The 14,535-nt window shown below is 43.5% G+C and overlaps 1 protein-coding gene across 1 annotated transcript in view; it reads left to right on the top strand.

Annotated features, from left to right (window-relative positions):
* The window catches only part of CLTRN (collectrin, amino acid transport regulator), a 115,495-nt gene that overhangs the window by 17,748 nt on the left and 83,212 nt on the right, over positions 1 to 14,535 (top strand). Inside the window, exon 2 of the mRNA XM_077299414.1 lies at positions 9,686 to 9,744. Coding sequence (XP_077155529.1) covers positions 9,686 to 9,744 — 59 coding nt within the window. The remainder of the gene's footprint in view (positions 1 to 9,685; positions 9,745 to 14,535) is intronic.

The raw sequence follows: 14,535 nt of genomic DNA, 5'->3' as shown, positions 1-14,535 counted from the left end.
ATTCCGCTCGGCGGGCGAAAATTTACGCGAGAAAAAAGCGCAAGGTCTCATCACGGAGCAATCGGAACTTCTCTGCGACAAAACCGCCCCAGCTCCGATTTCAGAAGCGTCGACCTCAACCTGAAAAGGAAGAGCAACATCAGGCTGACGCAACACAGGGGCGGAAGAAAAGCGGCGCTTAAGCTCCCGAAAGGCCTCCACAGCAGCAGGGGACCAATCAGCAACATCAGCACCCTTCTTAGTCAAATCAGTCAATGGCTTAACAACATCAGAAAAACCAGCAATAAATCGACGATAAAAGTTAGCAAAGCCCAAAAATTTCTGAAGACTCTTAAGAGAAGAGGGTTGCGTCCAATCACAAATAGCCTGAACCTTGACAGGATCCATCTCGATGGAAGAGGGGGAAAAAATATATCCCAAAAAGGAAATCTTTTGAACCCCAAAAACGCACTTAGAACCCTTCACACACAAGGAATTAGACCGCAAAACCTGAAAAACCCTCCTGACCTGCTGGACATGAGAGTCCCAGTCATCCGAAAAAATCAAAATATCATCCAGATACACAATCATAAATTTATCCAAATAATCACGGAAAATGTCATGCATAAAGGACTGAAAGACTGAAGGGGCATTTGAAAGACCAAAAGGCATCACCAAATACTCAAAGTGGCCCTCGGGCGTATTAAATGCGGTTTTCCACTCATCCCCCTGCTTAATTCGCACCAAATTATACGCCCCACGGAGATCTATCTTAGAGAACCACTTGGCCCCCTTTATGCGAGCAAACAAATCAGTCAGCAGTGGCAACGGATATTGATATTTAACCGTGATTTTATTCAAAAGCCGATAATCAATGCACGGCCTCAAAGAGCCATCTTTCTTAGCCACAAAGAAAAAACCGGCTCCTAAGGGAGATGACGAAGGACGAATATGTCCCTTTTCCAAGGACTCCTTTATATATTCTCGCATAGCAGCATGCTCAGGCACAGACAGATTAAACAAACGACCCTTAGGGTATTTACTACCCGGAATCAAATCTATGGCACAATCGCACTCCCGGTGCGGAGGTAATGAACCAAGCTTAGGTTCTTCAAAAACGTCACGATATTCAGTCAAGAATTCAGGAATCTCAGAGGGAATAGATGATGAAATGGAAACCACAGGTACGTCCCCATGCGTCCCCTTACATCCCCAGCTTAACACAGACATAGCTTTCCAGTCAAGGACTGGGTTATGAGATTGCAGCCATGGCAATCCAAGCACCAACACATCATGTAGGTTATACAGCACAAGAAAGCGAATAATCTCCTGGTGATCCGGATTAATCCGCATAGTTACTTGTGTCCAGTATTGTGGTTTATTGCTAGCCAATGGGGTGGAGTCAATCCCCTTCAGGGGTATAGGAGTCTCAAGAGGCTCCAAATCATACCCACAGCATTTGGCAAAGGACCAATCCATAAGACTCAAAGCGGCGCCAGAGTCGACATAGGCATCCGCGGTAATAGATGATAAAGAACAAATCAGGGTCACAGAAAGAATAAACTTAGACTGTAAAGTGCCAATTGAAACAGACTTATCAAGCTTCTTAGTACGCTTAGAGCATGCTGATATAACATGAGTTGAATCACCGCAATAGAAGCACAACCCATTTTTTCGTCTAAAATTCTGCCGTTCACTTCTGGACAGAATTCTATCACATTGCATATTCTCTGGCGTCTTCTCAGTAGACACCGCCAAATGGTGCACAGGTTTGCGCTCCCGCAGACGCCTATCGATCTGGATAGCCATTGTCATGGACTCATTCAGACCCGCAGGCACAGGGAACCCCACCATAACATCCTTAATGGCATCAGAGAGACCCTCTCTAAAATTCGCCGCCAGGGCGCACTCATTCCACTGAGTAAGCACAGCCCATTTACGGAATTTCTGGCAGTATATTTCAGCTTCGTCTTGCCCCTGAGATAGGGACATCAAGGCCTTTTCTGCCTGAAGTTCTAACTGAGGTTCCTCATAAAGCAACCCCAAGGCCAGAAAAAACGCATCCACATTGAGCAACGCAGGATCCCCTGGAGCCAATGCAAAAGCCCAATCCTGAGGGTCGCCCCGGAGCAAGGAAATCACAATCCTGACCTGCTGAGCAGGATCTCCAGCAGAGCGAGATTTCAGGGACAAAAACAACTTGCAATTATTTTTGAAATTTTGAAAGCAAGATCTATTCCCCGAGAAAAATTCAGGCAAAGGAATTCTAGGTTCAGATATAGGAACATGAACAACAAAATCTTGTAAATTTTGAACTTTCGTGATGAGATTATTCAAACCTGCAGCTAAACTCTGAATATCCATTTTAAACAGGTGAACACAAAGCCATTCCAGGATTAGAAGGAGAGAGAGAGAAAGGCTGCAATATAGGCAGACTTGCAAGAGATTCAATTACAAGCACACTCAGAACTGAGGAAAAAAAAAAAAAAAAAATCTTCAGCAGACTTCTCTTTTCTCTCCTTTCTCTGTCAATTAATTTAACCCTTTTTGGGCCGGTCAAACTGTTATGGTTCTCAATGGCAAGAGAACATAGCCCAGCAAACATAAGAACTAGCTCTTGGAAGGATGGAAACTAAACTGACCATGAACTAAACCTGCCGCACAACTAACAGTAGCCGGGTAGCGTAGCCTGCGTTTTATCCCTAGACGCCCAGCGCCGGCCGGAGGACTAACTAATCCTGGCAGAGGAAAATATAGTCCTGGCTCACCTCTAGAGAAATTTCCCCGAAAGACAGACAGAGGCCCCCACAAATATTGGCGGTGATTTTAGATGAAATGACAAACGTAGTATGAAAATAGGTTTAGCAAAATTGAGGTCCGCTTACTAGATAGCAGGAAGACAGAAAGGACACTTTCATGGTCAGCTGAAAACCCTATCAAAACACCATCCTGAAATTACTTTAAGACTCTAGTATTAACTCATAACATCAGAGTGGCAATTTCAGATCACAAGAGCTTTCCAGACACAGAAACGAAACTACAGCTGTGAACTGGAACAAAATGCAAAAACAAACAAGGACTAAAGTCCAACTTAGCTGGGAGTTGTCTAGCAGCAGGAACATGCACAGAAAGGCTTCTGATTACAATGTTGACCGGCATGGAAGTGACAGAGGAGCAAGGTTAAATAGCGACTCCCACATCCTGATGGAAACAGGTGAACAGAGAGGATGATGCACACCAGTTCAATTCCACCAGTGGCCACAGGGGGAGCCCAAAATCCAATTTCACAACACTCGTCCAACTCAGCTGTTAGTTAATATTAATGCACATACACTCACCGGCCACTTTATTAGGTACACCATGCTAGTAACGGGTTGGACCCCCTTTTGCCTTCAGAACTGCCTCAATTCTTCGTGGCATAGATTCAACAAGGTGCTGGAAGCATTCCTCAGAGATTTTGGTCCATATTGACATGATGGCATCACACAGTTGCCGCAGATTTGTCGGCTGCACATCCCAAAGATGCTCCATACAAGGCAGGATGGATCCATGCTTTCATGTTGTTTACGCCAAATTCTGACCCTACCATCCGAATGTCGCAGCAGAAATCGAGACTCATCAGACCAAGCAACGTTTTTCCAATCTTCTACTGTCCAATTTCGATGAGCTTGTACAAATTGTAGCCTCAGTTTCCTGTTCTTAGCTGAAAGGAGTGGTACCCGGTGTGGTCTTCTGCTGCTGTAGCCCATCTGCCTCAAAGTTCGACGCACTGTGCGTTCAGAGATGCTCTTAGGCCTACCTTGGTTGTAACGGGTGGCGATTTGAGTCACTGTTGCCTTTCTATCAGCTCGAACCAGTCTGCCCATTCTCCTCTGACCTCTGGCATCAACAAGGCATTTCCGCCCACAGAACTGCCGCTCACTGGATTTTTTTTCTTTTTCGGACCATTCTCTGTAAACCCTAGAGATGGTTGTGCGTGAAAATCCCAGTAGATCAGCAGTTTCTGAAATACTCAGACCAGCCCTTCTGGCACCAACAACCATGCCACGTTCAAAGGCACTCAAATCACCTTTCTTCCCCATACTGATGCTCGGTTTGAACTGCAGGAGATTGTCTTGACCATGTCTACATGCCTAAATGCACTGAGTTGCCGCCATGTGATTGGCTGATTAGAAATTAAGTGTTAACAAGAAGTTGGACAGGTGTACCTAATAAAGTGGCCGGTGAGTGTATGTTCCACCACCTAAAATATAGATGCATGAGGGTACCAATAGTATATTCAGTAAGTTAGCCAAGCCAAATAATTAGCTCTTCGGTCTCTCTAAACACTATCCAAGGAGTCCATATGTTTAGTACTTTATCTGAAGTTCCCGTGTCCTGACCAACCAATTGTTCCATTCTAAAGAGATGGTTTAATTCTGCTACAAGTTCAGATCTTGAAGGGGAATTTGATTGCTTCCAGTAGCGGGGTATTAGATTGCGTGCAGCTGTCAAAAAGTGTCTAAGGCTGGTTTCACACTTGCGTTTTGATCTGCAGCGTTTTAAACGCATCTGCAAGTGCATGAAAAAACGCATGTAAACGTGTACAAACGTAGCGTTTTTAGACGCATGCGTTTTCTCATGCAGTGTCATTGAGACATATACATATATATATATTATATATATATATCATTGAGACACATATATATATATATATAAATATATCATTGAGACACATATATATATATATATATATATATATATATATATATATATTCATATTTACTTCAGCGCGATGTAGCAGAAAAGCCGATTGCCGGCTTTTCATTTCTCCTGCCTAAACCCGACATGATATGACACATGGTTTACATACAGTAAACCATGTCATATCCCACTTTTTTTTGCATATTTCACACTACTAATGTTAGTGCAAAATTTCAGCGCTGTAGCTATTAAATTTAAGGGTTAAATCGCGGAAAAAATTGGCGTGGGCTCCCGCACAATTTTCTCCGCCAGAGTGGTAAAGCCAGTGACTGAGGGCAGATATTAATAGCCTGGAGAGGGTCCACGGTTATTGGCCCCCCCCCTGGCTAAAAACATCTGCCCCCAGCCACCCCAGAAAAGGCACATCTGTAAGATGCGCCTATTCTGGCACTTGGCCACTCTCTTCCCATTCCCGTGTAGCGGTGGGATATGGGGTAATGAAGGGTTAATGTCACCTTGATATTGTAAGGTGGCATTAAGCCAGATTAATAATGGAGAGGCGTCAATTATGACACCTATCCATTATTAATCCAATTGTATGAAATGGTTAAAAAAAACACAAACACAATATTGCAAAGTATTTTAATGAAATAAACACACAGTTTGTTGTAATATTTTATTGCTCTCTCAATCCACCTGAAGACCATCGTTCTGCAACAAAGGAAAAATAATAAAACAACAATATACATACCTTCCGTCGATGATCTGTCACGTCCCACGATGTAAATTCATCTGAAGGGGTTAAAATATTTTACAGGCAGGAGCTCTGCTATAATGCAGCTGTGCTCCTGCCTGTAAACCCCAGGGAATGAAGGTAATGTAGGTCAATGACCTATAGTTACCTTCAGTCGCGGTGATGCGCCCCCTGCTGGATGTCCTCATATGACGTCGAGCGTGGGAAAAAGTTCCCAGGCTCGACTTTATATGAGGACATCCAGCAGGGGGCGCATCACCGCGACTGAAGGTAACTATAGGTCATTGACCTACATTACCTTCATTCCCCGGGGTTTACAGGCAGGAGCACAGCTGCATTATAGCAGAGCTCCTGCCTGTAAAATATTTTAACCCCTTCAGATGGATTTACATCGTGGGACGTGACAGATCTACGGAAGGTATGTATATTGTTGGTTTATTATTTTTAATTTGTTACAAAACGATGGTCTTCAGGTGGATTGAGAGAGCAATAAAATATTACAACAAACTGTGTGTTTATTTCATTAAAATACTTTACAATATTGTGTGTGGTTTTTTTTAACCATTTCATACAATTGGATTAATAATGGATAGGTGTCATAATTGACACCTCTCCATTATTAATCTGGCTTAATGCCACTTTACAATAGCAAGGTGACATTAACCCTTCATTACCCCATATCCCACCGCTACACGGGAGTGGGAAGAGAGTGGCCAAGTGCCAGAATAGGCGCATCTTCCAGATGTGCCTTTTCTGGGGTGGCTGGGGGCAGATGTTTGTAGCCAGGGGGGGGCCAATAACCGTGGACCCTCTCTAGGCTATTAATATCTACACTCAGTCACTGGCTTTACCACTCTGGCGGAGAAAATTGAGCAGGAGCCCACGCCATTTTTTCCCGCGATTTAACCCTTAAATTTAACAGCTACAGCGCTGAAATTTTGCACATGCACACTACTAACATTAGTAGTGTGGAATATGCAAAAAAAAAGGGGATATGACATGGTTTACTGTATGTAAACCATGTCTCATATCATGTCGGGTTTAGGGAGGAGAAATGAAAAGTCGGCAATTGAATTACCGGCTTTAGGGTTAGGGGTAGGGTTAGGGGTAGGGTTAGGGTTAGGATCCCTTTATCACCTTGATGGTGGGGGGTGGCTTATCAGGGTGTATTCTTGTTTTTTTCTATAAAAACGCATGCGTTTTTAACGCAAGCAAACGCATGTGCTTAAAAACGCATGTGTTTACATAGACATCAATGCATTTTTTTGCCGCAAAAAACGCATGCTTTTTTTGCGGCAAAAAAACGCCTCTAGAAATTACTACATGTTGCATTTCCGCAAAAAAACGCATGCATAAAAAAACGCATACGACGTAAAACGCGGCAAAACGCATGCAAAAAAACGCGTGCGTTTTTAATGTTAAACATAGGGAAAAAAAGCATGCTTTTTTTTGTAAAAACGCTGCAGATCAAAACGCAAGTGTTTTTATCTGCATGCGTTTTTTTAAAAACGCATGTGTGAAAAAACGCATGTAAACGCGGTAAAACGCATGCGGTTTTTAGACGCATGCGTTTTTATAGAAAACTACAAGAAAACAAGAAAAAACAAAAAACCCTAACCCTAACCCTACCCCTAACCCTACCCCTAACCCTACCCCTACCCCTAACCTGAAATGCGTGGCACTGAAATACGTTTATATACGTATATACGTATATAAGTGCCACGTATTTAAGTGCCACGTAAGTGCCACGTATTTAAGTGCCATGTATATAAGTGCCACGTATTTAAGTGCCACGTATATAAGTGCCACGTATTTAAGTGCCACGTATATAAGTGCCACGTATTTAAGTGCCACGTATATAAGTGCCACGTATTTAAGTGCCATGTATAGAAGTGCCACGTATTTAAATGCCACGTATTTCACGTAAATGCCACGATATTTCAGTGCCACGCATTTAACCCTACACTTAACCCTACCCTAAATACGTGGCACTGAAATACGTGGCACTGAAATATCGTGGCACTTAAATACGTGGCACTGAAATACGTGGCACTGAAATACATGGCACTGAAATACGTGGCACTGAAATGTCATGGCACTGAAATATGTGGCACTGAAATGTCGTGGCACTGAAATACGTGGCACTGAAATACGTGGCACTGAAATACGTGGCACTGAAATATCGTGGCACTGAAATACGTGGCACTGAAATACGTGGCACTATGACTGTCAGAAAATGTTCATTAAACGGTTAGGGGTGAGGTTAGGGGTAGGGTTAGGGTTTGGATCCCTTTATCACCTTGATGGTGGTGGGTGACTTTTCAGTGTTTTCTGTTTTTTTCCAATAAAACGCATGCGTTTTTAACGCAAACAAATGCATGTGCTTAAAAACGCATGCGTTTACATAGACAGCAATGCATTTTTTTGCCGCGAAAAAACATGCGTTTTTTTCGCGGCAAAAAAAACGCGCAAGAAAATACTGCAGGTAGCATTTCTGAAAATGAACGCATGCAGGAAAAAACGCATGCGTTTGAAAACGCGACCAAACGCGTACAAAAAAACGCATGCATTTTCAATGTTAAATATAGGGGGGAAAACGCATGCGTTTTTTGTGCAAAAAACGCTGCAGACAAAAACGCAAGTGTGAAACCACCCTAAGGCTTTTCTTAAATTTGGCTATGGAGAGATCACAAATAGACAACAGAGCCACCTCCTTCCCTTCTTTCCCTGGGGCAGTTCATGCGCAGATTGATAGTTCAACTTTCCAATGTAATCAGGACCTTACTGCACATGCGCCAATGAAGGGAATGACGGCGCATGTGCGGGTTCTTCGGCGGGGGGAGGTCACTTAGTCAAGAGTAAACTGTGAGTCAATGACTGCAAGGCGGCAAGACTGGTATTGAACTTATAGTTCTGCTGCCTCTCTTTCTCCACCCACCGCCAGCCTCAAGTCGCTGAGTGACCTGCCTACCCCAACCAAGATCTCATGCGTATGCCGTCATTCCTTGGGAATCACGGCACATGCGCAAGATCTCGGGCAGGGGAAGCAGATCACTCAAAAATTACCTGTCACTCAATGACAGGAGACAGGTGTCAGCCGAGAAATAAGAGAGAGGTAGTAGAGAGGTTGCAGAGATGTAAGAGTGGTGGCAGCTCCTCTGCTCTTGGGGCTCAGGAGCATAGACATTGTGCAAGGGATTTCTAAAAAATTGGAAATCACTTTTCTACAACAAGGGTATGAATTTAATGTCATTTGCATTAGCTTTTTTTTTTTTTTTAGAAAAACCTGTAGTGGAACAATTAGAGGAAAAGTATAATAGAAACACGTCACCACGTCTGCATTTTTGACCCTCTTCTCTGAATGCTGAGTTTTGTATAACCCGCCCACACCCCTGATTGGCAGATTTCTGCCCATGTACATTGTACACAGAAAGCTGCCAATCAGTGGTGTGGGCAGGGCTGGAATACATGAAAAATTCGAAATAACTAGAGTCATGAAGTCTGTCATAAAGTATATACAAAAAAATCATTTTATTAGTACAAAAATATGATGTAAATCACAAAATAGTCTATAAAATCAGTAATTAGAAAAATATTATAGATAAATTAAAGCGAATGACACAGGACAAAATGAAAAGTCAGGAGAACATCACTCGTTCCCAGTAAATGACCAGTAGGATCAAGTTCATAAGGCAACCAGGCCTTGCTGTACAATGTAATGTGCCTATAAGTAGTGGACATTATAGTATAAGGTCACCGTGATGTCTCCTGACTGCCAGCCCCTACGCACGTTTCGCGTAGGCTTCTTCGGGGGGCCTATTTTGTGATTTACATCATGTTTTTGTACTAATAATATGATTTTTTGTATATACTTTATGATAGACTTCATGACTCTAGTTTTTCTAATTTTTCATATATGTATGGGAGTTTTTCTGTCTTTTTAGTGATTTAGAGATTGCCATCTCTTAATGCATAGTATATAATTGCTCTGAATTTGAACTAATTTTTTTCAGGGTTGGAATACATGGCAGCAAGATTTTTAGTCCTCCAGTGATTATGTCCTGCTGATTAAAACAGTGATTTTATCAAAACTACAACAAGCAGCCCAGTATGTGACACATCACTGGTATGAGGGCTCAGATTTGGAGCGAAAACTTTGTGACAGATTCCCCTTAATATTGCTTTGACTTGAGAGTAACAATATATACTGTAACTACGGTACATTATAATATTATTACAGTGCTTAGTATTTATATGTTTAACTTCCAGATGCTCCAGGGGCCTTCAAAGTCCGTTTTAATATAAAAAAAGCACTGGGCGATAAGGCGGTAAGTGGAATTTAACTTTTTGTTTGATATGTGCATCACTTCATTGGTCTGCAATCAACTCTTGCAAAACTACAACTCTCAGCATATCATGATTTTTGCATCAACTGAAGAACCACAGGTTAAAAACTACAGTATCGATTTATTTAAACTAGAATTTCACGGTTTATAAAATGTATATTTATATAACAACTAGAGATGAGCAAATCAATTAAATGCGTATTGAATTTGTGAAAAAATTTTGGAAGTTTCCTGGATTTGGCAAATTTGAACAATTTGCAATTTTCTTTGAGTCAATCACCAAAAATGCTCATTGCCATTTTACAGTTTACATAAAATTGTATCAGCCAGAGAAGGTTCACCTTCTCAGGCAGGACTAAGTAGGCTTTGTTATAATGCCTTGCTGCTATCACATCACAGGGTGTAGCACAGCCAATCAGGACTATCGTAGTCTGCATAAAAGCAGAAGCAGGGAATGCAGCAGACATAGAGAGAAAGTTCTAAAACAGTAAATAGATTCTACAGACAGTGTTTGCTGTACAACAGCAGTAGTGAAGATCAGTGTGGTAGTCTTTGTAGTAAAGAGAATAATTAAGCAATTCAATTGATAAGAAGTGTGATGCAGTGACCGCTGTTACAGGTAGGGGCGCTGCATGGTCTTCCCAGGATACGCAAGAAGACATATTGAGGCTGTAAGAGTGCATGGCAGTTGCACACATAAATATGATGGTGAGACAAAGTCTGGCATTATTGTGAATGGCCGGTATGTGTGTCACAGAGGAAGATACTCTGCGCTGTCAGCTTAAAGCAATGTTGTTGTTCTGCGACCTGTAGTCCTACAAGTATAGTTGTTGGTATAATTATGAAGGGAGGCTGGCAGGGCTAGTTATGAGAGATGAGCGGGTCGAACTAGCCACACACACACTCCCATCTAGGGGAGTGGTTACAGCTTGATAATGAGACCAGGGTGTGGGTCACATGTTCTCTGAGTGTGGACCTCAGTGGTCTGTGTGCTGTAGGTCCTGGAAGAGCCTATGTGTTGGGAGTGCTATCTCCCTGAATAGCACGTGGTGAGGCTTTGAACCTGGTGGCCTGGGTGTTGGACGAACGTCCTTAATAGCACCCGGACAGGCCTGTGTGTTGGATGGTCCCAGAGGTGGGATGGACGTCCTGAATAGCACACAGTGAGACCGTGGTCCTGGATCGTCTGTGTTGGAAGCTCCAGTGAGTGGAGTCTTCCTGGAAGCACCTGCGAGACCGTGGACCTGGACGGTCTGTGTTGGGGAATCTACCATCCTTTGGTTGTCTCTGGACTGACTGACTGAGGTGTGCCTGCCAGGCAAGTTGGTGATCCCGTAAGGTAGCTTTCCCAGGAGAGAGGACTGACAAGGAGTCAGCAGGTGGAGTAGGTGCTCCCGTAAGGTACCATAGACTGTTGGTGCTTATGATACTCTATGAACTGTGCGGTCACCCACGGCAACTGGTCAGATAAGGATCAGCGTGTTTAGTGTCGCAAGCTAATGATGTGAAGCCTGATGTAAAGACTGTCCATCTGTTGTTGGTTTTGGTGGTTTATGCTGTAAGAAATAAACCCACATAGACTGTTTAAGTGAAAAATTGTGCCCGTGTGCATTTATCCCATTGCCAAGCGAGTGTCCCCCTAATACGTGCAGTGAGCGCAATCTCACAGAAGAGAGAGAGATAGGAGGAGATCTGACAGCAGCAGTGATTGATCACAACAGTGATCATATTTATAGTGCATATGGCACCTGCTGCATTTCAATTACACATTTTTTTCTTTCTTCATGCAGAAGCATGCAAATCAACAATATGGCTATAAGAAAAAATAATCTAAGCTCAGTGTCTGCCAGAGAAGGCATGCATGTCATAAGCTACTTGTACTGACTATTTGCACACCTCATATACACTCACCGGCCACTTTATTAGGTACACCATGCTAGTAACGGGTTGGACCCCCTTTTGCCTTCAGAACTGCCTCAATTCTTCGTGGCATAGATTCAACAAGGTGCTGGAAGCATTCCTCAGAGATTTTGGTCCATATTGACATGATTGTAAGAAAAAAACGTGTGCACTACTGTATGTATGGTGCTAAGGTAGGCTCCCACACCTTAATACAATAAAGAAAAAAACCTAGCACTCAACTTGATGCGTATGTGAAATTTTATTTGTAGTACCCAGCAAACGTTTCGGTCCCTCATACGGACCTTCATCAGTTACTACAGGTGAAAACAACCAAAATAATAATATAATAAAATAATGTGAACAACAGAAGTATATACAAGAATGCAGATCAGACATAGTACAGCATCTATGTGGTCACAGGTCACATGAATAAGCGTATAGACATGCTGAAGAGGATCCTACGATATATAGAGGCATTGTCAGTCCACTAAATGAAATAATAAAGAGTAGAGATGTGAGGCACGTACCGTACTTAACTGTGGCTTGGGCATAAAGAGACAGAGATGTCTCTGGGCACATATACATACAGCGCCTATAGGTCACATAAGAGGTGAATTAGAAACGTGACTGAAGGTGCTAAGATGTGAGGAGTTACCGACATATAAGTACCTTACCAGAGCGCTGGGTTGGTGTAAATACTATGGACAAAAGAGAGCAAGCATAGGGTGAGCGCTATATAAAGGAGCTGTATGGGGGTAGTGTGAAACCGCACAAGAGCATATTACCTGATAGAGACCTGGCGTATTGTGCAGTTGTCAGACGCGGTGTCCACCGCTGGTCTGATGTGGGGATATACAAACCGCTATTTAATAGGCCCGGGGAGTGTCCATATTGTGCTCTGCTCCAATACAAAATTAGCGCTCGTAATACCGGAAGTGACTTCATATCACTAGAAAGTGTCCATCAAGCCAGTGTGCGGCTGTGCAGCCTGGTATGCCCGCATGTTAAAGGCCGGCGGAAGTGACGTATCGCAGTGTTCTTGTGCAAGGGAACATGCTGCGGTCAGATGGGTTCCACTTGGTTAGATATGGCCGCAAGTACCGACGTGACTAGAGAGAGGGGGGCGGTGCCTAAACGGAGATCCTGTAAGTGGTGAAGGAACTCCGCTGTATATGCCAGTATTCAGTGCTGGTTTCAGCCGTGCGTGTTCTAGGAATGGTGAGAGAGGAAGAAGAACTTGATCCAGTGCGGTCATACAATGGCAGTAGTAACTTCAGTATAAGCGACTCTAGTAATAAAGAGAAGTATTGATTAAAGATATGGCACATGTAACATGTAAATACAAGCACACAATAGTAGAACTCTGCCTGTGAAAGAACCGCAAGTTGACATGTAGTAATGGTACACATGATAAATACTGGCATACATGTATTTTGAAAAAGGTAAGGCCATGTAAAACAATCACATGGAGCAAAGTACAATATCAGATGTATATGGTTACAGAACTATATCATAGAGACCACTTGATGCCCGCTTGGTTGTGGATGAAGAGTATACACAATGATGTTATACAACACAATGAAGGAACAGATGAATGACCTCGGGGAGACCAAAACATCCAACACTGCGGAGACACCATCACGTGTTTCTCAACGCAGTGATCCAGTACACTGCCCCCATCCCTTATGGGAAATATGCAAACGCATGTAAAGTAAGCTGCGGAGACACCATCACGTGTTTCTCAACGCAAGCAATGAACAGCCAGGCCTTTCTCCGGGAAGGAACAACCACGGGAAGGGCAGCATCCAATAAAGGAGAATATCCAATAAAGGAAGACCACCTATGCCAAGCATGGTATCCATCCACAAACAGCTGTTTCGGGGTTTTTGCCCCTCATCAGTGTGGAGTAGGAAACTGGCTATTAGGAGCAGTGCCTGGTGAAAGGCTATGAAGGAACAGATGAATGACCTCGGGGAGACCAAAACATCCAACACTGCGGAGACACCATCACGTGTTTCTCAACGCAGTGATCCAGTACACTGCCCCCATCCCTTATGGGAAATATGCAAACGCATGTAAAGTAAGCTGCGGAGACACCATCACGTGTTTCTCAACGCAAGCAATGAACAGCCAGGCCTTTCTCCGGGAAGGAACAACCACGGGAAGGGCAGCATCCAATAAAGGAGAATATCCAATAAAGGAAGACCACCTATGCCAAGCATGGTATCCATCCACAAACAGCTGTTTCGGGGTTTTTGCCCCTCATCAGTGTGGAGTAGGAAACTGGCTATTAGGAGCAGTGCCTGGTGAAAGGCTATGAAGGAACAGATGAATGACCTCGGGGAGACCGAAACATCCAACACTGCGGAGACACCATCACGTGTTTCTCAACGCAGTGATCCAGTACACTGCCCCCATCCCTTATGGGAAATATGCAAACGCATGTAAAGTAAGCTGCGGAGACACCATCACGTGTTTCTCAACGCAAGCAATGAACAGCCAGGCCTTTCTCCGGGAAGGAACAACCACGGGAAGGGCAGCATCCAATAAAGGAGAATATCCAATAAAGGAAGACCACCTATGCCAAGCATGGTATCCATCCACAAACAGCTGTTTCGGGGTTTTTTGCCCCTCATCAGTGTGGAGTAGGAAACTGGCTATTAGGAGCAGTGCCTGGTGAAAGGCTATGAAGGAACAGATGAATGACCTCGGGGAGACCAAAACATCCAACACTGCGGAGACACCATCACGTGTTTCTCAACGCAGTGATCCAGTACACTGCCCCCATCCCTTATGGGAAATATGCAAACGCATGTAAAGTAAGCTGCGGAGACACCATCACGTGTTTCTCAACGCAAGCAATGAACAGCC

This window comes from Ranitomeya variabilis, chromosome 3 (assembly GCF_051348905.1).
Source record: "Ranitomeya variabilis isolate aRanVar5 chromosome 3, aRanVar5.hap1, whole genome shotgun sequence".
Lineage (NCBI taxonomy): Eukaryota > Metazoa > Chordata > Amphibia > Anura > Dendrobatidae > Ranitomeya > Ranitomeya variabilis.
The sequence above is the reverse complement of the archived record's forward strand: the minus strand, read 5'-3'. Positions and strand labels throughout refer to the sequence as shown.